The sequence below is a fragment of the Halichoerus grypus genome, chromosome 3 (genome assembly GCF_964656455.1).
Source record: "Halichoerus grypus chromosome 3, mHalGry1.hap1.1, whole genome shotgun sequence".
Lineage (NCBI taxonomy): Eukaryota > Metazoa > Chordata > Mammalia > Carnivora > Phocidae > Halichoerus > Halichoerus grypus.
In genome coordinates, this window is record NC_135714.1 from 71508712 (window position 1) to 71533284 (window position 24573).

At 39.4% G+C, this 24573-nt stretch overlaps 2 protein-coding genes and 1 non-coding gene across 6 annotated transcripts in view; 1 reads left to right on the top strand and 2 right to left on the bottom strand.

Moving 5' to 3' along the window:
* Positions 1-24573, top strand: part of HERC3 (HECT and RLD domain containing E3 ubiquitin protein ligase 3) — a 118294-nt gene that overhangs the window by 82999 nt on the left and 10722 nt on the right. For all 4 annotated transcript variants that reach the window (XM_036122731.2, XM_036122734.2, XM_036122732.2 and 1 more), the window contains 5 exons: positions 636-806; positions 2953-3096; positions 4016-4182; positions 6661-6727; positions 7217-7299. In XM_036122731.2, the coding sequence (XP_035978624.1) occupies positions 636-806; positions 2953-3096; positions 4016-4182; positions 6661-6727; positions 7217-7299 (632 nt within the window). The remainder of the gene's footprint in view (positions 1-635; positions 807-2952; positions 3097-4015; positions 4183-6660; positions 6728-7216; positions 7300-24573) is intronic.
* On the bottom strand, positions 14264-16290 carry NAP1L5 (nucleosome assembly protein 1 like 5). Its single transcript, XM_036122738.2, has one exon. It carries the CDS (start codon positions 16164-16166, stop codon positions 15576-15578), a length of 591 nt encoding a protein of 196 aa, XP_035978631.1. The 5' UTR covers positions 16167-16290; the 3' UTR covers positions 14264-15575.
* On the bottom strand, positions 24295-24401 carry LOC118554879 (U6 spliceosomal RNA). Its single transcript, XR_004926699.1, has one exon. It is a non-coding gene; the product is annotated as a U6 spliceosomal RNA (small nuclear RNA).

Here is a 24573-nt window from a genome sequence, read left to right on the forward strand (position 1 = left end):
TAATTCTTTATTGATTAAAAACTGAAGTTACAGAGATTTGTTTAACTTATTTTAAATATACACTTTTATTATAAAATGTAATTGGTTTTGATAAGCTTACAAAGACATTTGTGAATTAATCCAAACCTACCAGTTCCTATTGTTGGTAGGTATATCTCTTCGTTTATCCCTCTCTCTCTCTGTCTCTCACTCTCTGTGTGTATCTGTACATACGTGTCTGTTTTCACAGTGACCTATCCATGATATTGTCAATTTAAAGGCATTCCAGAGAAAGTGGACAGTTTTCAAAGAATGAAAGCTGTTTAACTCTCCATCATGTTTCTCCTACTCTGATGATTACTTCAGTCTTAATTAGCTGGTCTCAGTCATTTTCATGGGACTGGTTATGGGTCCTATGGTTCATAAACTGTTTCATTTAATTTCTTTTGGTTCAGATTAGGAAGATTTGTGTGTTTTATAAACATGAGTAACTTAGAAAATCTGGAAAAGTTAAAGGGAAAATCAGAAAGAACAGAATGGAGAAGCATTCAGCCTGCTCCCCACCCACCCCAGGTCCAAAGGCACAGGTGATTGCTGCCCCAGCCCCGCTCCCAGGTGCACTCTGAGTAATTGTGTTCTTGGCTGTGCTGTTCCAGGTGGCGGTCAATGGAGCTAACCTGCAGAATGTCTTCATGCTTCTCACCTTGGAGCCTCTGCTGGCCAGAAGCCCCTTCCTGGTCCTTCACGTTCGCAGGAACAATCTCGTTGGAGATGCCCTAAGAGAGCTGAGCATTCATTCTGATATTGATTTGAAAAAGCCTCTCAAAGTGAGCCCTTCATTTTATTCCTCTAAATATCTTCCAGGATTTTCTTTAAACAGTGTTGATGAAACAGCAGAGGTCTTATTATGAAAATTGTGGAGTACAGCCATTCATGATTTCTTTCATTCATTTGACAAGAATTTAATCACCTCCTTCTGTCAAATCATCGAACAGAACATCTCAACATACCATCAGATAAGAATGCCAGTGGATTACTTGAGGGATTATAGGGCTTTCTTTGTCTGCTGTCTTGGGTGTACCTGCTTCAGCTCTACCAGAAACAAGCCAGCAAGAGCAGAACTAAAGCTTCAACTAGGCGAAACTATCCAGTCAGCATCTAGGAAGACTTTGGTTGTCAGATATTGAAGAGAAAGAAGGAAAAACCTAGAATGGAAAGGTAGTGAAATTGGAAAGCTGTTGACCTATCATGACAGGCACTCTTAGTACCCTGAAATTACTGAATTAAAATTTTTTCTCTCCTCATAGACTATGCATGTTTGTGTTACTACTTACTGTATTCCCAGGGCTTAGCACAATGCTTGGTACCTAGTAGGTGGTTCGATTAATGTTTAATGAATTATCTGAAGTTGTTTTTTAAGCCCTTTATCTTTCCCTTCAGATGATTTCCAGATCTCTGTTGCCATTCCTGTTGTAAACTTTGATTTTCAAAAGGTAGTGTAGGCAAGAAACTGATGGTCTCCATGCTATTGTCACCCTTTCCAGAACATCCCATGAGTGGCATCAATCTCCTCTGTCTGCCTGGGAGTTCTCCCTGCAACTTCTGGGTTAGATTTTTGATATCACAAAGAGAGGGGGCCTCCCTTTGCCCTCTGTTTTCAGTCAGTAATTCAGATGAGACCCTTGTTGCTTCATAGCACATCTGAGGAAAGTCTTCTGCTGGCATCTGTACAATCGAGGTCCTAGTGTCTGTCCCCACCTTTGCTCCTGTCCTGCTCTCAGCAACCTGGAACCCAGCCACAAGGATACACTTTTTCTTTTTCTTTTTTTCCCTTGTAATTCTATAAAAGAATTTATTGGAAGTCTACATTTAGATATTAAATGTTTACATTCAGTTTGATAGGAATGTAATCAAAAGTTAACTGAGCCTTTGTCTTAAAAGTTCATCTCTTTGAGTCTTATACATATTTTTTACATCTTCAAGATCTAATCGAAGTTCTTCTGCCTCTTCTGCTTTTTCTCCACACATCTGCAGAATAGTGTTGAAGGATATACTTTTTCAAATGCTATTTTTAGCTCTGTGTCTGAGCCCTCGCCTGTAAAATTGGGATGATAACAGCAATCCCTACACATGAGGCTGCTCTCATTAGGTTAATAGGGTTTAAATGCTGGCATGTAATAAACTCTCAATAAATCTCCTTTGTTGGTCTGCTGTAGCTGTTACTGTGATGATCCTTATGGGTCCGGGATGCCCTGCATAGATGTGGTTATAGCCCCTCACAGAACCCAAGTCTGTGCCTCCTTCGAATGCCCTCCTTCCGTCCATATGCATCAGTTCCTTCAAGAGCCCCACTGAGAGAGATTTCTTCCGGAAAGTGTTCCTTTACTCAGTTTAATCATTGCTTTTTTCTATGTGCCAGAACATTTACCTCTCAATATATTTGATTCTTGGAAAATAAAATATAGGGGCGCCTGGGTGGCTCAGTCAGTTAAGTGTCGGTCTTTGGCTCAGGTCATGATCTCAGTCCTGGGATTGAGCCCCGCATTGGGCTCCTTGCCCAGTGGGGAGTCTGCTTTTCCCTCTCCCCCCCTCCCCCTGGCTCATGCCCTCCCTTTCTCTTAAATAAATAAAATCTTTAAAAATAAATAAATAAATAGAGAGATAGATAGAAAATATATTCTCCAATTGATTATTTTATGTTTGCCTTACTGCCCCAAATAGATGGTAAACTTTCCATGGACATATGGTAAACTTCTGACTTCCTTTGTATTCCTTGGAGTACCTAGTAGAAATTTTATGTGTATGTAACTGCCTTGTTAATAATCAGCACATACACCTTGCAGTTTTCATTGCATCAGTGTATTCTCTGTTATATATTTCTTGCTTTGTCCTGACTTTGGAAAGAGTTTGCTAAAAAAAGATAAAACATCAAAGATTTCCCTGAAGTATTAATTTTACTTTCATTATTTTAAGGTAATCTTTGATGGTGAAGAAGCAGTGGATGCTGGTGGCGTCACAAAGGAGTTCTTTCTTTTACTGTTAAAAGAACTTTTGAATCCTATCTACGGAATGTTTACCTACTATCAGGATTCAAATCTCTTGTGGTTTTCAGATACGGTAAGTTAGTGATATTGCAGTTAAACAGATGGATTGCATTAGATTTTCTTTTTGTGGTCAGACCAATCCCCTGACTTCTGACTTTACAAAGGGGAGCATAACAAAGATAATTTAAACAGTCTAAATAATGTATCTAGTCTTCATTTTCACTTGTTGCCAAGATCTCATGTATTTTGTCACCAATCAGCCCCATTTCCCTTCCTGGTAGGTAAGAGCCAGGTTTTGTTATTCTTTGAAGGGTAAAAAGAACACAGTGTGATAAAGAAATGAGTTTTATGACATGTGGAAAGTGATAGACAAGTACGTCTTACTTTAATAATGTGGTATGTGTGTGAATACTTACACAAAAACAGGCACACATGTTATTTTTGAAAATTCAGTAGGAGAGCTAAGCTTTAAATGGCATCTAATTTTAACCAGACTATAATTTAGTTCTTTTTTCTATTGGAGTTTTCTCCCTAGATCTGCACTGTTTCAAAAACGTAGCCATTAGCCACATATAGGTATTTAAATCTAAATTTTAGTTAGTTAAAATTAAATAATGTTTAAGATTTCTTTCCAAAGCTGTGCTAGCCACATTTCAGGTACTCAGTAGGTGTAGCTAGTGGCTGGGGGATGGCACAGCATAGAATAGACTGTTCCCATCAGAGCAGAAAGTCCTGTTGGGTAGCGTTGCTCTAGAAGATGATATGCTCTTCTCTGTGTTGCTAGATGAGCTGTAAATGCTTAGCTTTGTCTAGGTTGCAGTTTTTGGTGGTGTTGTAGGGTGTCTCTCTGCTTCAGAAGGTAACTGAGTATTAATGAGGTCTTTATTCTTCTATACTGAAAATATTCTGAGGTAAATGGCAGTGTTTTGAGGGCTGCAAGCAGTGCATTCCTTTTTTTTTTTTTTTAACACGTTTGCATACATACTGAAAAGTGTTTTGTAGAGCACAACTGGTTTCACTTGATTGGCATAACCTGTGGACTAGCCATCTACAATTCCACTGTGGTCGACCTCCACTTCCCGTTGGCTCTCTACAAGAAGTTACTGAACGTGAAGCCTGGCTTGGAAGACCTGAAGGAGCTCTCACCCACTGAAGGAAGGTACAAAGCTAAAAGATGGGGACTGCTCTGGCTGCCTGTGGCACAGGGATTAAAGGTTGAAAATACCACATGGACAAGCTTGAGTTTATCAAACCATATGGCTAGACTCTTTATTTATTTATTTTTTTAAGATTTTATTTATTTATTTCACAGAGAGAGACAGCGAGAGAGGGAACACAAGCAGGGGGAGTGGGAGAGGGAGAAGCAGGCTTCCCGCCGAGCATGGAGCCCGATGCGGGGCTCGATCCCAGGACCCTGGGACCATGACCAGAGCCGAAGGCAGACGCTTAATGACTGGGCCACCCAGGCACCCCCATATGGCTAGACTCTTAAGGTGCAGATGCACTGCTACTTGCTTGAGGCATGGCCTATGGCAGAGGGGGCCAAGGAAAAGGGAGGTCATGGTTGTCCAGGGCTACAAAATAATCTCACCCTTCCTTATCCTGAACAAAAATAAAGGGTGGAGACTTGTCATGGTCCAGAAATAGAGAGAGAGAAAGTACTGAAAAGGGAGTATTTAAAAAAATTTTGATTGAGATATAATTCACATACCATACAATCCACCTACTTGAAGTATACAATTCAGTGACTTCTAGTATATTCAGAGTTGTGTAGCTATCACCACAATTTTAGAAGATTTTTATTGCCCGAAAAAGAAACCTGGTCCTCCTTAGTTGTCATCTCCAGTTTCCTCATCCCCAAAGCCCTAGACAACAGCTAATCTGCTTTCTGTCTGTGTAGACTTGCCTCATATAAATGGAATCATGCAATATGTGGTCCTTTGTGTTTGGCTTCTTTGACGCAGCATGTTTTCAGGGTTCAGCCATGTTGAAACGTGTCAGTATTGAATTTCTCTTTGTTGCCAAATAATAATCCATTGAATGGATATGTATGACATTTTGTTCATCCATTCATTAGTTGATAGTTGATGGAAATTGGTGTTGTTCCCACTTTTAAGTTGGCATGGATAATGCTACCGTGGACATTCTTATACAAGTTTTTGTGTGGATGTAAGTTTTCATTCCTCTTGAGTGTATACCTAGGAGTGGGATTGCTGGGGCCATCTGGTGGCTCTGTGTTTAGTCTTTTGAGGAATTGCCAGACTGTTTTCCAGAGTAGTGGAGCCATATTTTTATGTTATTCTCTTTCTGGCTCTTAAAACCCCTTTGATTCTGACTTTTTCTGCCTTAATTTTAGATAGCATAAGATCAGATATATAAAAAACACCATATCCTTGGATTTCTGTAGACAGTATAATCCTTTTGGCTTCAACAGGAAGGAACAGCCCTTTTTATGGAGAAAGAGTACCAATTTTAAGATGGAGATAGAGAAATGGTCATTTCTAATGTCCCCTCTGGAAGTGAGACTGCCACACCACCTGTGTAGGACACCAACACTGAGAAACCATAAAGGATGGGAGGGGTGGGGACACAGAGGAAGAGAACATTTAGAAGGCATATTGAAAAAGAGCCTAGGAGACCCTGGCAGGGTTAATTTTGGGGTAACTGAAGAAGGCTAGACAGTGGTTGAAGTGTGTGCGATTTACTTTGCCAGCCAGCTGGCTAAGGATATATTTGAAATAATGATTTTGGGTGGTTAACTGGTAGTGGATTTAAATTCCATGCTAAGAATTTTCTTCCTGGGCAACCCTTGATGGAACTGGACTCAGAGCTCACTTAAAAAGTGTGAATGAAGTCTGGTTACAAGAATATATTCTCTTGAAAGCTAGGATATGACCATTGTTGGTATAAACATATTCTTGTTTTAAGAGTACATGTTTGTGTTCTTTAGTATGGCAGGTAATAGGGTCACTTCACAGAGCCCCTTGGATTAACGAGAAGCCAATTAAGATTCCTAGGTGGATGAGGTGACTTTGTGGCTTTCTTATGATGGAAGGATTATTCTAATACATGTGGATGAAGACATTCTGTAGGGCCACTATAGTACCATGTCCTCGTATTTGACTTCCGAGCAATACCAGAGTTAAAGGAGCACAAGTGTGTCAGACATAAATCTATCTGAATTTCTTCATAAATCTAGAAGACTTCTCAGTGGGAAAAGAGAATAATTAATGAATGTCTTACAGGTCTACTGCCATTCTTTTTTTTTTTTTTTTTTTTTTTAAGATTTTTTGTATTTATTTTAGAGTGGGGGTGGAGAGAGCAGGGGAGAGGAGCAGAGGGAGAGGGACAAGCAGACTCTGCGCTGAGCGTGGAGCCTGGTGTGGGCTTGATCTCACGACCCTGAGATCGCGACTCGAGCCGAAACCAAGTGTTGGACGCTTAACCGACTGAGCCACCCAGGGGTCCCTGCCATATTTCTTTTTAAGGTATAAACACAATTTTCTGTCAGTCTGGATTTACATTTATCCTAGAATCTTTTAGTTTTTCCTTGCAAGGATTCTGGTTATATGACCGGGGTGGAAACACTATTACAGTGTCTAATTTGCCTCTTTTCCTTTCTCTATTCTATCATTAGGAGTCTTCAAGAACTTTTAGATTACCCTGGGGAAGATATTGAGGAGACTTTCTGCCTCAATTTCACGGTAAGGATTTCCACAGTTTACATCTGATTGTGGCATTCCCTTTCATCATGTTCACAAGTCATAATGAACGTATAGTTGTTCTCCGAATCGAAGAATAAATTCAGGGTCTTCTCTGAACAAATTTTATTTTAGTTATAGTGTCTTGATTGTTAAAGGAGTTAAGTAAAGATGTTGAATAAATGAATGATTCATCTGTGAACTTAAAATTACTGAAACATTAGTCCTCTTTACTCTTGATACATAGATTTCTAGAGTTCATACCGTTTTCTCTTTGATTGCATATATATTGGCAATTGCATGTCTTAAAACACAGGATATCTTTTAAGGTACTGATGTTTTCTGCATCAGGTTCTCTTTTCCCAAGAATTTTCTGTGTAAGTAGTGATTAAGCTACATTTGTTCCTAAAGCTTCTCTCAGTCATGTGGATTCTAGAAAGATAAGTGGTAAACAGAATTGAAGCATCTCTTTTTTTTCCTCCTTAAATATAGATTTGTCGAGAGAGCTATGGCGTGATTGAACAGAAGAAGCTGATACCTGGGGGGGACAAAGTAACTGTGCGCAAGGATAACAGGTTAGTCCTGACCTTGGACCCTTGTGGATGTTGCTACTTTATTTCTCTGCCCTTTTACTTTTAAGACCAAGATTGAAGTTAAATCTTAATCCCTTCTGCAGAGGAGGCAAGGGTGAGAGAGCAAGAATTTGCAGATTGTAATTAATTTTTTTTTTTTTTGTAATTAATTTTTAATATTAGAGGAAGCACCAGGCCTAGGTTCAGGGGATAACTGTTGCAGATCTAGAAAAACACAGACCTCTTCTTGCATCCTTGCACATTTTTAAAGACAACTAGAAGACTGTGAGGTCTAATGCAACATTCAGTAACCTTCTTTGTTATGTAAACCTTCCAGACTATCCAGGGAGCCTCAGCTTTGGGGAAAGTAAGTGCCCAACAAAAATGGCTTCAGATGATGAAATTACCTTAATTCTAGGAACCTAATATAGAGGCTAGTGTTGTGTCAAGTAGTGTTTCAATCAAGACTCAATAAGAATCTCTTGGAGGAAAAAAAAGAATCCCTTGGAGCTAAATATACTGTCCTGTCTTTATCTGCAAAACATTGGTACTTTGTTCGCAGCAAATGATCTATTTATTTTTTTCAAATAAGAACAGGCTTATATATTCCCTATAGTCTGATAATGTTTTTAGAATTGGGAAATTTATGGCAGATCATAGAGTGGATTTTTTGGCCTAGAAGATTTCTCTTGTAGTTTTGATGATTGTTTTATCATGTATATATTGTACGTATCTGCCTTTAGTTCTCAAAGGATGTCTGAGCTTTTGCATCAAGTTTCAGACAAGATAACGTGTGCATCATTTTGTAGAAGCTAACAACGGGCTAGGCCTGTGGCCCGAGGAAGGGAACATTCAGAATGTCTTTATACTATGGTGAGTCATCGTAGAGCTCTGTGTGTTTGGTACACAGGGTTGGACGGTGATCCAGGGCAGGCATAGGCCACTGGTGATGTAGTCTGCACTTGAGGCAGTTGTTGGGACTTACAACTCTTTCTTACTTTATAAAAGTATTACTCTTAGAGTACTTTTTGTCTCTGCTTTTTTTTTCTCTCTCTCTCTGGGTCTGAGTTTTTCTCTCTTCCTGTTTCTGCTTCTCCTTCCCTATCACGCTCACTGTCTCTCCTTATTCAATAGATATTTCTTTGAATCATCAATTGAATTGACTGAATAGTTGAGAGGTAAAGTGTTCGGGAATACTGAAATATAACACAGTCTCTTTAGGGTGTAAGCTCTTCTCATGTGCAGCCGTATTTCAAAAGTGAAGTAGGCTAAATTGGAGGGTTGAATCTGAAGAGTTCAGAGTTAGCAACTTGGACACATACACCTGGGACGTCAGATATGGCCTAGAGCTAGGTTGCAAAACCTACTAACTATTGGATAACAGAAAGTATAGAGACAAAGACCACAGTAAAAGTGAAAGGTGCTCCATAGAGTGATGGCTAAATCTTAGTTGTTATTTCAGGGAGAGAACAGTGAGTGAGTGTGTGTGGGGTGTGGGTACTGGTTGAGGGGGCCTTGCTGGGAGAAGCTTCATTTGGAGGACTCACAATAGTTTAGCCTTGGGGGTTAGATTGTAGAAGTCTTTGGAAATTAGAGAATTTTAGACTTCATTCAGCAGGTAGTAAGAAGCCACTGTTGGTTTGTGAGCTAAGGAGTTACATGCTAGAAGTAGGTTCCTGGCAAATGTTGTTTTTTCCTCTTCTTTTTTTCCTTCTCCACTGTTTATAAATCTGCTGCTGACACATACACACTCATGGACAATGCTTAACCCCAAGAGTGGTGCTCAGAATCAGTGTGGAAGAGCGTGCTTATGTTTAAAAGGCATGTTCCGGTGTGTGTGTGGGGGACCTTGGGTGGCACAGTCAGTTGAGTGTCTGACTCTTGGTTTCAGCTTGGGTCGTGATCTCAGAGTCGTGAGATTGAGCCCTGTATCGGGCTCTGCGCTCAGCATGGAGTCTGCTCAAGTTTCTTTCTCCCTATCCCCCCTCTCCCCTGCTCGCCTGTGTGTGCTTTCTGTCTCTCTCCAATAAATAAATAAATCTTTAAAAAATATGTGGGCTCCTTTTCTCTTACTTTGCAGTTGTTTGCCGCTAATTGGCTTCAGGGCTGCTCCTACAACACATTTTCAATAAGGATGTTTTGATGACACACAGTTTCCTTAAAACAAAGACAGTACTTAAATTCAAGAGAGTAAAGAGAAGGGAGCCCGCGTCATTCTTTTACTTGCATTATGAAGCTCCATTATTCTGTTGCCATGACTTCTAAAAAGTAGCTTCAAAAGTCTTCAAGTCTTTGTACAATAGAGAGTGCTGTAGTTTTAAAAATTGCCAGGCAGAGGGTGGTGGACTCCTGTTTTGATTGCCAACACACTGTGTTTGAGATTATTGTGTGGAACAGCTGCTATCTCTGGTGAAGTTTATGTTTTGACTTTTCTGGGTCACTAGCACTCCTTGAGCACACAGTGAACTCATCCATGCTGTTTTAGGCACTGTCGTACGTGCCTTTGTACTTGTGCCAGGAGGCAGACCTTCTTTCTGTCACACAGTTACCTATTGGAGAAACTTCTGAGAACCGAGTGTGGTTCCTGCCACATTGCTTAGTATCACTGTCACGGTGAAGGACAGCTAGAAAGACATGAATGGGTATCTCTTCTTTTTATTCTATGCTGCAAAAGCAGAAATCTTCTCAACAAAGCATACTGAGATCCTGGTAAGAAATGTTGCATACAACTGTGAAAGATTAATCATTGCAGCTCTTTTTTCCTTTTGTCTAGTATATGTCATAATCTCATCACTGGGGGTTGGGGTCCTTTTTGGGTATTTCTTAGATGGGTCTAAGAAAACTGGACGAAAGAATGATAAGAATAATGCCTGCTGGATTTTAACTTGTAGGCAGTTGAATACACAGCTGCTGCTTAACAATAAGCAGTGTCTTAACAGTAAGGTATTTGTTGAGTTAACAGTAAGGTATTTGTTGAGTTAACAGTGAGGTATTTGCTGTCATCGCTGCCCTGGAGGAAAATGCCAGAAAGATACCAATTCTTTATCCATAATTTATTATTATTTCATTTGGTCTTAAGATTGTATTCTATCCTTGGATAGGAGCTGCAGATAGTCAAATGAGTTCTAAGCATCCAAGTAAAAGAACATCCGTGGGTGATTGCTGGTGGCTACATCATAGCCAAATCTTGCCACAGCTGGTGATCACATCTGGATAATGACTACCCATGGTTAAGGATTTCTTATATTTTGTAACATGGTGTTATTACCATTAATGAAAAATCCACATGTCATTCTAGATTCCCCCAAATTGACCTCAATTTAATATAGTCAAATTAAATACAATTGATGTCTTTTCCCATTTCTGCCACACTGAATTTCCGATCAGTGTCTTTGATTTTTAAATTAAGAAAGGGATGGGGAAAATAGTAAAAAGACCACCCAGTGAGGAATGCGAGGTTTAAAGTAAGTGCTCCAAAGGGCACCCAGATTCCGATAGTGAGAACCTGAGGAAAAAATCCTACGTGACAGACACTTCCAGTTCCTTAAGATCTCCTGAAGTTAGGACTGCTAACAGACTTGAGTTGATCTCTTGAGATAATACAGGTGTAATCTTTAAGATCTACCTTGTATTTGCATTGGGCCGTTCTAGAAATAGCAGATGATTAAAATGCCAGTAACATTTCTTGAGTGCTTACATTTGTCTAAGTATTTCACATGTAATCCTCCCCACTTTATGGATGCAGAAACTGGGGCACAGAGAGGCATAAGTTACTTGTTCAGGGTGACACAGCTAGAAATCTAGGATTCAAAGCCAGGCATTGTGAGTGAGATGAGAACTTGTGCTCTGTGAACATCCACACACTGCCCCTTCAAGGCCAAGACCAGGACTTGAGTTTCTGTCCACCACCCCCCTCCCCAACCCAGGAAGAGACATGAATTAGAAGTTTGCCGTTTTCCTTTCAGGCACACTGTGGAGTTTTTAAAAAACAAAGTTGGCATAGTTAAAAGTATACTATATATGTATAAAATTATATGTCTGAATTTTTAAACTTGGCTTAAGACAGTGCTTATATTTACCATGTTATTACAAAGCCCTCACGGACACCCTTAATAATGACTACACAGTCTGCCATGTGAATGTGTATGTTCTGCTCTCTTGCTTTGGGGTATTTGGCTTCTAAGTTCTTTTTTATTTTTCTCCCTTCTTCCTTCATTTTTAAGAAGACCTATCAAGCATCTTTTATGTCTAAAGCTTTGTTTGCCTTTAAAATTGCTTTTTAATAAGATCCCAAGGGTGAAATTGCATTAGTGTATATCATTTTGAATTGGTTGATAGATGTTTTTGCTAAATTGATTTCACTAATGAATTATATATCAATTTGCATATTATCATCAGTGTATGAGAGTACTTGTTTTACCTAATCCTTATAAACGCTGAGTATTCTCTTTAAAAAAAAGTAATAAATTCTATTGCATTTGTAAAATTTTGCGTATCTTACACACCTAGGCTACTTTTCATATTCTGCACAGCTTTGATGCATTTTCCTGTGAATTAGTAGAAATGGACAGTATTGTGAATGTACTAAATGCCACTGAATTGTTCATTTAAATGGTTCATTTTATGTTATGTGAATTTCTTCTCAATAAAAAGTGTGTATATGTGTATGCACGTGCAAATGTGTCTCTGTGTCTGCCCTGAGTGTGAACTCTCAGGCAGGGAGAACTGCTGTGTCATGCTTTGGCAGTGAGCGTCGGGATGCGACACTTTCCTGCGTAATGCTCTGAGAGACTGAACTGAATGTGTAATGCGTGCTGCTTTTCTTCCTGCCAGTTATTGTGTGCATTGCTGACAAATTTGAGCATATAATGGATTAACACTGAGTGATAGTGTTTGACCCACCTTGAAGGCAGGGTATCCTGCTAGATGTTAACATGCAAGTTGTATGGCTGCCTGAGGAATTTCCTAATCAAATAAGTAGTGCAGGAAACAGAGGGTAAAGATCAACCCGGTTAGGAAACGGTGGAAACTGCCTGACATTGTGAAGGGCATCGTAAGCGTCCCTGTGTCCTGGGAAATGTGGCCAACAGTGGTGTGACTGGTAGCTAGAAAACCCTACCGCTCAAGTCTTGCCCTAAGTGGAAGGAAGACCGCTGGTCAGAGCACTCAGCTGGGAATGCGTGTATTCCAGACCTCGCCGGAGCCCTGGTCAACTTAGTACTGCCCTCTCAGGATGTGTCTTTCTGCCCCAGACAGGGCTGTAGTATTTCTTCTTTTTCAAGTAGTCTGCTGATGTCCTTTATGTATTTCTGTATGGGGACTAAATGACTTTCATATGATTTGTGGGAACTCTTTATTAAGACTTTTAAACCCTTTGCCATTCGTATTTATTGTAAATTGTATTCCCAGTTGTTTGCTTTTTGAAAATGTGGAGTGCTTGTGTTTAAATCTCTATAATGTATTAATTTCTGTGTTGTCATGTCTGTTGATTATTTCTTTTGGTATCATATCACCAATCTCAGCCTTCTCCTATCCAGTAATTGATAAATACATAATGTATTCTCTTCACTTAAAAAAATTTCGGGCAGGGTTGGGATGTCTGTAGTCTAAGGTAAAAATCTGAATTGTTCCCATATTGCTAGTTTCCTTAGCTATTCTTACAGGTGAACATTAGATTAATTATATGCAGTTTGGGTTTTGATTTGAAGTGTGATAAATTAAAAGTTAATTTGGGAAGAATTGACACTTTGTGGTATTCAGTCTTACCATCCAAAGACCTGTTTTACATTTCTTTCTGATTTTGTTTTTCCTTTTCATATAGGTTACACATATTTTTTATTAGAGGTTTTTATAAATATTTTTCTTATTTCTATTATGAAAGTCTTTCCATGTGTTTTGATCATTATTGGTACCTAGAAATAGCTAATGGTTTTTGTATATTTATCTGGCAACTGGTCAATTGCTCGAATTTATTCAATATTAATAATTTTCAGTTGATTCTCTTGGGTTTTCTATATATAATTATATACCTGCAAAAAAATTTTTCCCCAATAATTGCACTCCTTATTTCATTCATTTTTGCTTTTTTACTAGATGGACCTAGAATATTAAAGGAGTCTCCTAGAGATAAGAAATAAATATTAAATTTTATTAGTTTTTGCTTCTATTAGGATAATCCTATGATTAATATAATCATTGACTTCTTAGATAATATGTTATTTTGATTTTCTCTTTCGGTTGCCTGGCCGTAAGGATGATTATTATTATATTAAGGTTTAACTCTACTATTGCCATTAGCAACAGGTCAGAGCTGCCTTCCAATCCTTAAGGTAAAGCAGCATAATTTCACTTGTGTAATTTTAACGCTTTAGAGAAATGGAAGAAAATGCATCTGAGTTTTTAATTTTTAAGGGGGGGGTCTTTAATTTTTAAATTATTTTGCTTCATTCAGGATGCCCAGATGTAAAGTTTAAGTAGCCTTTTTTACATATGCATAATATCACATTAAAAGTCTTTTATCTCTTCTGGGAGGAAATTAAAACCTGATTTTATATTGAGGAAACCAAATGAGATAGGTTATTGAATTTCCTGTTTCTAAATTAAAGGCCACATCTTCTCTGATGAGGAATGATAAACCTAAGAATATAATGATGTCTATTTTTTCCCCCTTTTGTACCTGGGGAGGGAAGGAGGATTGAATTTCCAATCAGTGTCTTTATCTTTCATGTAATAATAAAAAAATAAAGAATAATAGCTGAAATTTCTTGAGCACTGAGTATGTGTCAGACACTATCCTACAGACTTAGTGTATTAACTGACTTATTCTCCATAATTGTGAGGAAGGGGCTGTTACTATCCCCTTTTATAGAAGGGGAAACTGAAACAGATCAATTGAATTGCCTAAGGTTCATTGCTTGTAGGAGGCAGAGCTGGGATTTGATTGCAGGCAGGCAGAGTACTTGAGTCCTTTTGTTTTTTGAAAATACTGTTTTATTAACACTACAGTGGTAAACAACTTTATGCTTATGTTTCTTTATAGATCACTGAGTCACACAAAATTCAAAACCCACAAAGAAGCTAAGAGTTTTTACATTTAATGTGTCCTTTCTGAAAATCCTTAACTGTATATACAGTCTGTCCTCAAGCAGTAAAATTTGAATATGCACCATTTTTTATTTAATATGTCACATTTACATAGCAAAATAATGAAGGCACAGCTAATACAAGCAAACTGAAACCCTTCTACTTCTGAGCTGGGGGTGGGGACACACACTTGGATTGGTTCTTCAAGTATTTATTTTTTCCAAACATTAGCTTCATTGAAGAGTTCTGATAATTTTCACAGCTACATTCTAAAAGCTACATGACAAAAAAGACTTCACAAGGATCAAACTACGTAACACTGAATACACATGCTTTACGGGATTTGCTACATTCTACATCTTTTCAAGTAAATTAATATTTCTAGAATGCTAGGTAAAGGGATTTAATACTTAAACATTTGGGTTTTTTTTTTTACACCTTTGTAAATAGACACTACCAAGAAAACACATAAACATGAGACTGTAAATAACGAACACATATGTTGACAATATTATACAGGTTATACACCCTCCTTCTCAGAACCATGTTGCTTGTCTAAATTCAAACATTCAGAACATTCTTTAGAATCTGAAGTGGCAGTTTTCCAGGCCTCATTAAACAGTACTGTCATGATCTCCATCACAGGCTTCCACGATTCCATCACTCTTCTCTGAAGTGTAAAGCTGATGTGTGGGTTACAAAAGCAAAGTCTTAAAAGATGAGATTCTTCTGGGTTCTGCTTTTTCTGCACTGGAAAATGTCCGGACTAAAGAAACTGAAGAATTAAGCATTGAGAACATGTTCAGTCTTGGTCTGGGTGTTCCGTGTGTAGTGTGATGACAGTGGAATGAATAGGTTTCAAAGTGACATTCTTTACTTCACATCTACTTGACACCCTTAATAAGCCTCAGTTGCAGTCCGTGCAGAAGAGATCATGAAAAAAATCATTTTAAATTTAACTTGTTTTCTTCAACACCTTTTATTTATTGTGTTCAAAATGAAAAATTTGTAACGGGCTGGCCAGGATCTGATTGCTTCAATTTAATATAATTTTAGGTAGGAATGTCAGAATTGATTCACATTGCATTTTGGTCCCAAACCTGAGCCTTATTTTTAAGTCCACCAATATTGGAAAAAAAAAAAAAAATAGGGATTTTGTTTTCGTCGTCATTCTCCTCTTCAATCTCTGCCCCCGCTTATTTCTTGGCGTCATCAGACACCGCAGAGTGGGGACCCTCATCTTTGGCGGCCGCCGCCTCCGCAGCAGCCTCTGCCGCAGCTTCCTCCTCCTCCTCCTCCTCCTCTTCCCCCTCTTCCTCATCCTCGTACTCTTCTTCATCGTCCTCCTCCTCCTCCCCCTCTAAGGTCCATGCACACCCCTCCATCTCACCGGTGAGCTCCTGGATCTTGGCAAGTAGGGGCTTATAGATGTCGTTATACTTTTTTTCCAGAGCCTGAAATTCCTTATCAAATTTGGCTTCAATCTTATCGCATCGCTTCTGCAGCTTTTTGAGGGCCAGGACTCGGCATTTCACCGAATTAGGCAGGCTCTCGATAAAGTCATTTTTAGGCTTTGGTGCATTCTCTGCAGGGGTCTGGGGCTCCTCGGCCGTCTGACCAGCTGCGCTGTCGGAGTCCCCAGCCGCGCTGTCAGAGTCTCCCCCCTGCGCACCGCCTTCCGCCATTACCTCCTCCGCCGCCGCGGCCGCCTCTGCTGCTGCCGCCGCCGCTGCCGCCGCCGCCGCCTGGCTTGGCTCCGCAGGCCCCTGGTTTTCCGAGTCAGCCATGTTACAGAAGAAGCTGCAGAGGGCTAGGGTGGCTCCCGCAGAGACCTGCACCCGAGCTGCACCAGAGAGATCTTGCGGATGCGGCAAGTGGCGGTGACGTCGGCCGCGGCAGTGACGTCGGCCGCGGCCCCGCCCTTTTATCGCCAGCCCTTGACTGGCTGTCTACCATCAGCTGACGGCCTTGCCCCCCAGACTGCGCCAGCCTCCCCCTGTTGCTACCCTGCCATCTCCCCAGCGCTGCAGCTGACGTCAAAAGCCATCTCTTAGATACCCTGCCCCCCACCCGCCCACTTACCTGCCCCCCTGTAAAGCTGGGCTGGGAATGGCAGCAGGTGCCCAAGGCCCCTTTTTAGGAATTGCTTGGATGGCCTCAGCCTTTTTCAGTTTGCTCCTCTATCCCACTCAGGCCCTTCTGTACAACTGTCAGTACGTCTGTCTTGGTCTTTGTCTGCATGACCCACAGCTGGCGTTGGCCCGGTATCGCTGCTTTACTCTTGTGGGGTCGGCTCTGATCACCTCTAAGATTCCTGCGAGTTCCTTTCCTAGAAAACGAAGGCATGGGAGAGCTGACTCTCTTGTACCGTTTTGGGGACCTGGGTGCATGTGTGTGGGGAGGGCCGTTGGTACGTCCGTATGCCCACGCAACAGCCCTACTTGGTCATTCCTCAGGCTCGCGGCATATGTATTGGTGGCAAGGTCTTTTAGCAAGGAGGACCTTGGGAGCAGTTTTGGAGCCATTTGGATCGGGAATCTCAGGGCCTTTGGTATTCTGGAGTGTGTTCTAGAAGTTCCCTCGGAATCTTTGGCCTGCAGGCAGGAATAAAGCTGGAGAAAGGCCAGAGAAAAGCAAGGCCTTCTAACGCCTGGGGCCCAGGGCAAGGGCTGCCGCGTCTTACCGTCTTATCCACGTTAAAGCATGTGTTCAGTACCGCTCTTCACTGGGGACGCACAGACACGCCCGTGTGCTCACAGACGCTGTCCCCCAAGGCGCTCCACAGTTCAGCGTCTGCTTTGTGGTCTTGTTGGTGATTTGTATCTGAGAACATTAAAAAAAAAAAAAAAAAAAAAAGAGAGAAATCTCCTCTAAAAGCAAAGTGAGTAGTCATTTTACTCTCTTACCTTGCTTTTAAGACCCAACGATAGCTTCTTAAATAAGGATGAGGGCACATATTTTACGTATGGAAGAAGACAAATGATCCTTCCAGGGATTTCTTAGGAATGTTTTCAAATTCAGCATTATTGATTTAAATGTTTTTCTTTCACTATATTGGGACTTGCTGAAGCTCTTCCATCAAGCATATGAATGTTAGGAAATTACTTCCCAAAGTACATTTGGTGTTATCTTATGGTTTTTATGAATTAAATTAGTTAATATTATGTAAAGCACTTAGTGCTGACACATAGCAAGCACTTGATGTGTTTTAGTGTTTTTTTAACAAAATAATTGCATTCATTAATATGCAAAGATAACCTGCAATAATAGTCCCTTTTAAAAGGACATTTTTGTGCCCTTCCCCAAAGAAAGGAACAATTTACAGAAAGCCCAATATAGTCCCATTAGCAAACATTCTAGGTTTTTTGTTCATGTATTTGTGATTCTTGTTGTCTATTTTACTTTCTTAATTCTGCTCCAGATAATTTACTTTCCCTTTTCTGTTACCATTTATAGTGACTGGGTTTTATTGTTAAGGCTGATATTTCAGTTTTAGCTCTGATGGAATTTAATGTGATAACACATCTATATTTAGTTGGGACACTATACATATTCTATATATCACCCATTGTTAGAAGGTGGAGAGACAGTAGAGTATCCCCCAAACTGAGAAGGCACTTTGAGATCAGCAGATGAAACAGGCTACTCCAAACAGTTGACACAGAGTTTTATTCAGGATAATTTACTGATAGGGGAGATCAGGCAGAGGACAACCCATGGTAGTTGCAGTTACTCTCTGCAAAATCCAGACCTTAGTGCCCAGATTCTATAGAATGAGGAGACACACAGAAGGGCATTGTAGTGAGATCGAAGGGTTCGCATATACCTCAAAGGGCTTGCATGCACCTAAGTGATAGCTAACCTTTAATTCGAGCTTGTGATACCACCTGTGCATCAGGAAGGGGAAAGACCATGTTAGCCATAACAGATTCATGGGAAGCCAAAGCGGGCCTCCCCCATCTGGGCCTTGGTGGGGAATTCTAGGGTATGTATATTAATTTCCAAGGGGCCTGAAACGTGTATCCCCAAGAGTGGTCACTGAGCAAACATGAATAAGATGGAGTGCATATTGTTAGCACTCCTAGCCCATATATTCCACTTATCATCTCTTGATGGTTGCAGGTACCTTGAGGTTAGGAATGCTTTTTCACATTTTAAAGATAAGGAACTTAGAAGCAGAAAAATAAAATGAAATAAATATTTTGTTACTATATGTATTACTTGATTGGCAGAAGCAGAGGCAGAAACCGGGCCTTCTAATGCCCTTTAGTGTAGAAGTTGTGACAGCCCAAATTTTAATAAAATCCATTTGACCTGTTTGACTTGCTTGAAACAAATAGGATGTGTTCATCTTTCAGGATTTTTATGTTGCTGTCTTAAAAAAAATCTTAAAATTTAGTGTTATGCTAGATTACTTTTTTCAAAAAGGTCTGTTCTATTGAGATATAATTCACATATAATAAATAGATATATTTTACTTTTAATAAAAATATAATTTAAGTATATTAATTGATGTGTAATAAAATTTACTTTGCTTTGGCAAATACAGTCATGTAAACACTATACCAATTGAGATATAGAACAGTAACATCATCCCAAAAAACCCCTTCACAGTCCTTCCCTTACTGTCAGCCCTGGTGATCACTGATCCATCTCTAAAATTGTTTTTTTTTCCAGAATGTCCTATAAACAGAAGAATATGTGTGTGGACTTTTGAGTCTGGCCTTTTTCACTCAGCATAATGCGTTTGAGGTTCATCCATGATGTTGTGTACGTTAGTAGTTTGTTCCTTTGTATTACTGAGTAATATTCCCATTGGGTTGTTTCTAATTTTTTGTGATTACAAAAAATGCTGCAGTGAACCTAAGTTTTTATTTCTCTTGGATACATACCTAGAAGTAGAACTGTTTGGTCATATGGTAAATGTATATTTAACTTTTTAAGAAAGTTCCACAGTTTTCCAAAGTGACTATACCATTTTGTTTTCACACCAGCAATGTATGAGTTACAGTTACTCTACATCTTCAACAGTGTTTGGTATCATCGGGCTTTTCCCCCCTAATCTAATAGCTGTGTATGGTATCCTTAATGGCTAATGGTGTAGAGTGTCTTCCAATGTATGTATGTGTCATTCATAGATCTTCTTTGATGAAATGTCAGTTTATATCTTTTGCCCATTTTCTGAATTTTTTGTTTTCTTATTTTTAAGTGGTTTTATATATTCTAGATACAAGTCCTTGTGAAATACTTTCTTCCAGTCCTGGCTTGTCTTTTTCTTCAAAAAATAGAAATTTAGAATTTTGATAATTTCTTTTTCTTTTATGGATTGGGTTTTGGTGTCATGTTTAAGAGATCTTTACCAAATCCAAGGCTATAAAGATTTGTTCCTGTGTTTTATTTTCTTTCTTTTCTTTTTTAATTTAAATTCAGTTAACAGTGTATTTTTAGTTTCAGAAGTAGAGTTCAGTGACTCATCAGTTGCATGTAACACCCAGTGTTCATCACATCATGTGCCCTCATTAATGTCCATCACCCAGTTACCCCATCCCCCCACCCCCCTCCCCTCCAGCAACTCTCAGTTTCCTATGATTAAGAGTCTCTTATGGTTTGTCTCCCTCTCTGATTACATCTTGTTTTATTTTATTTTTCCCTCCCTTCCTCTGTGCTCCTCTGTTTTGTTTCTTAAATTCCACATATGAGTGAAATCATATGATAATTGTCTTTCTCTGATTAACTTATTTCGCTTAGGATAACACCCTCTAGTTCCATCCACGTCGTTGCAAATGGCAAGATTTCATTTTCTTGATGGCTGAGTAATATTCCATCGTATATATATACCACATCTTCTTTATCCATCCATTTGTCGATGGACATATAGGCTCTTTCCATAGTTTGGCTATTGTGGACATTGCTGCTATAAACACTGGGGTTCAGGTGCCTCTTCGGATCACTGCATTTGTATCTTTGGGCTATATACCTTGTATGGCAATTAAAGGGTCATAGGGTAGCTCTATTTTCAACTTTTTGAGGAACCTCCATACTGTTTTCCAGAGTGGCTGCACCAGCTTGCATTCCCACCAACAGTGTAGGAGGGTTCCCCTTTCTCCACATCCCCGCCAACATCTGTCATTTCCTGACTTGTTAATTTTAGCCATTCTGACTGGTGTGAGGTGGTATCTCATTGAGGTTTTGATTTGGATTTCCCTGATGCCAAGCGATGTTGAGCACTTTTTCATGTGTCTGTTGGCCATTTGTATGTCTTCTTTGCAGAAATGTCTGTTCATGTCTTCTGCTCATTTCTTGATTGGATTATTTGTTCTTGGGTGTTGAGTTTGATAAGTTCTATATAGATTTTGGATACTGGCCCTCTATCTGATAAAACATTTGCAAAAATCTTCTCCCCTTCTGTCAGTTGTCTTTTGGTTTTGTCAACTCTTTCCTTTGCTGTGCAAAAGCTTTTTATCTTGATGAAGTCCCAGTAGTTCATTTGTGCTTTTGTTTCCTTTGCCTTTGGTGATGTGTCTAGCAAGAAGTTGCTGCAGCCAAGGTCAAAGACGATTGCTGCCCGTGTTCTCCTCTAGGATTTTGATGGATTCCTGTCTCACATTTAGGTCTTTCATCCATTTTGAATTTAATTTTGTGTGTGGTGTAAGAAAATGGTCCAGTTTCATTCTTCTGTATGTGGCTGTCCAATTTTCCCAACACCATTTGTTGAAGAGACTGTTTTCCATTGGATATTCCTTCCTGCTTTGTTGAAGATTAGTTGACCACAGATTTGAGGGTCTATTTCTGGGTTCTCTGTTCTGTTCCATTGATCTATGTGTCTGTTTTTGTGCCAGTGCCATACTGTCTTGATGATGACAGCTTTGTAATAGAGCTTGAAGTCCGGCATTGTGATGCCACCAGCTTTGCTTTGCTTTTTTTTTATTTTTCTTTTTTAACATTCCTTTGGCTATTCGGGGTCTTTTCTGGTTCCATACAAATTTTAGGATTATTTGTTCCAGCTCTAAGAAAAATGGTGATGGTATTTTGACAGGGATTGCATTGATCCTATAGATTGCTCTGGGAAGCATAGACATTTTAACAATACTTGTTCTTTCAATTCATGAGCGTGGAACATTTTTCCATTTCTTTGTGTCTTTCTCAGTTTCTTTCATGAGTGTTTTATAGTTTTCAGAGTACAGATGCTTTGCTTCTTTGGTTAGGTTTATTTCTAGGTATCTTACGGTTTTTGGTGCAGTTGTAAATGGGGTCAATTCCTTAATTTTTCTTTCTTCTGCCTCATTGTTAGTGTATAGAAATGCAGCTGATTTCTGTGCATTGATTTTATATCCTGCCACTTTGCTGAATTTTGGATGAGTTCTAGCAATTTTGGGGTGGAGTCTTTTGGGTTTTCCACATAGAGTATCATGTCATCTGTGAAGAGTGACAGTTTGACTTCTTCTTTGCCAGTTTGAATGCCTTTTGTTTCTTTTTGTTGTCTGTTTGCTGAGGCTAGGACTTCTAGTACTATGTTGAATATCAGTGGTGATAGTGGACATCCCTGCCATGTTCCTGACCTTAGGGGAAAAGCTCTCAGTTTTTCCCTGTAGAGAATGATATTTGCCGTGGGGTTTTCATATATGGCTTTTATTATATTGAGGTATGTTCCTTCTATCCCTACACTGTGCAGAGTTTTAATCAAGAAAGAGTGCTGTACTTTGTCAAATGCTTTTTCTGCATCTATTGAGAGGATCATATGATTGGTTTTTTTTTTTTTAAAGATTTTATTTATTTGACAGAGAGAGACACAGCGAGAGAGGGAACACAAGCAGGGGGAGTGGGAGAGGGAGAAGCAGGCTTCCTGCTGAGCAGGGAGCCCGATGCAGGGCTCGATCCCAAGACCCTGGGATCATGACCTGAGCCGAAGGCAGACGCTTAACGACTGAGCCACCCAGGTGCCCCAGGATCATATGATTCTTGTCCTTTCTTTTATTAATGTGATGTGTCACATTGATTGATTTGTGAATGTCAACTACCCTTGCAGCCCAGGAATAAATTCCACTTGGTCATGGTGAATAATCTTTTTAATGTGCTGTTGGATCCTACTGGCTAGTATTTTGGTGAGATTTTTTGCATCCTTGTTCATCAGGGATATTGCTCTGTAATTCTCCATTTTGGTGGGGTCTTTGTCTGGTCTGGGATGAAGGTAATGCTGGCCTTATAGAAAGAGTTTGAAAGTTTTCCTTCCATTTCTGTTTTTTGAAACAGCTTCAGAGAACAGGTATTAATTCTTCTTTAAATGTTTGGTAGAATTCCTCTGGGAAGCCATTTGGCCCTGGGCTCTTGTTTGTTGGAAGATTTTTGATTACTGCTTTAATTTCCTTAGTGGTTATGGGTCTGTTCAGGTTTTCTATTTCTGCCTGTTTCAATTTTGGTAGTTTATATGTCTCTAGGAATGCATCCATTTCTTCCAGATTGCCTAATTTGTTGGCATATAGTTGCTCATAATATGTTCTTATAATTGTTTTTATTTCTCTGGTGTTGGTTGTGAGCTCTCCTTTTTCATTCATGATTTTATTTATTTGGGTCCTTTCTCTTTTCTTTTTGATAAATCTGGCTAGGGGTTTATCAGTCTTACTAGTTCTTTCAAAGAACCAGCTCCTAGTTTTGTTGATCTGTTCTACTGTTCTTTTGGTTTCTATTTCATTGATTTCTGCTCTAATCTTTATTAATTCTCATCTCCTGCATGGTTTAGGCTTTATTTGCTGTTCTTTCTCCAGCTCCTTTAGGTGTATGGTTGGGTTGTATATTTGAGACTTTTCTTCTTTCTTGAGAAAGGCTTGTATTGCTATGTATTTTCCTCTTAGGACCACCTTTGCTGCATCCCAGCGGTTTTGAATAGTTGTGTTTTAATTTTCATTTGTTTTTTTTTTTAAGATTTTATTTATTTATTTGACATAGACACAGCGAGAGAGGGAACACAAGCAGGGAGAGTGGGAGAGAGAGAAGCAGGCTTCCTGGAGCAGGGCGCCTGATGCGGGGCTCGATCCCAGGACCCTGGGATCATGACCTGAGCTGAAGGCAGCCGCCCAACGGCTGAGCCACCCAGGCGCCCCAATTTTCATTTGTTTCTATGAATTTTTAAAATTCCTCTTTAATTTCTTGGTTGACCCATTCATTCTTTAGTAGGATGCTCTTTAGCCTCCAAGTATTTGAGTTCCTTCCAACTTTCCTCTGTGATTGAGTTCAAGTTTCAAAGCATTGTGGTCTGAAAATATGCAGGGAATGATTCCAGTCTTTTGGTACCAGTTGAGACTTGATTTGTGACCCATATGTGATCTGTTCTGGAGAATGTTCCATGTGCACTCGAGAAGAATGTGTATTCTGTTGCTTCAGGATGGAATGCTCTGAATATATCTGTGAAGTCCATCTGGTCCAGTGTGTCATTCAAAGCCCTTGTTTCTTTGTTGATCTTATGCTTAGATGATCTGTTCATTGCAGTGAGTGGGGTGTTAAACATCCCCTATTATTATTGTATTATTATTATTACTATTAATGTGTTTTTCAAATTTTGTTATTAATTGGTTTAGATAATTGGCTGCTCCCAAGTTAGGAGCATAAATATTTACAATTGTTAGATTTTCTTGTTGGATTTTAATTACGATATAGTATCCCTCTTCATCTCTTATTATAGTCTTTGGTTTAAAATCTAATTTGTCTGATAAGGGATTGCTACTCCAGCTTTCTTTTGATGTCCATTAGCATGATAAATGGTTCTCCACCCCCTCATTTCAATCTGGAGGTGTCTTTGGGTCTAAAATGAGTCTCTTGTAGACAGAATATCAATGGGTCTTGCTTTTTTATCCAGTCTCTTACCCTGTGTCTTTTGATTAGAGCATTTAGCACATTTACAATCAGAGTAACTATTGAAAGAAAAATATGGAACGCTTCACAAATTTCCCTGTCATCCTTGCACAGGGGCCATGCTAATCTGCTCTGTATCGTTCCGGTTTTAGTATGTGTGCTGCCAAAGTGAGCACACTATGTTTTCTTCTAGAAGTTTTATAACTTTAAGTTTTAGACCATGTTCCTTATTGAGTTAGCCTTTATAATGGTGTGAGGTATATGGATATATACCTTTTGCATATGGTATTGTGTTGATCCAGCACCATTTATTGAAAACACTCTGTTGAATTGCAAAGTTGTTGAGAA

Excerpts from the sequence above, each read along its gene's own strand:
- NAP1L5 (XM_036122738.2), bottom strand. The coding sequence starts at position 16,166 with ATGGCTGACTCGGAAAACCAGGGGCCTGCGGAGCCAAGCCAGGCGGCG.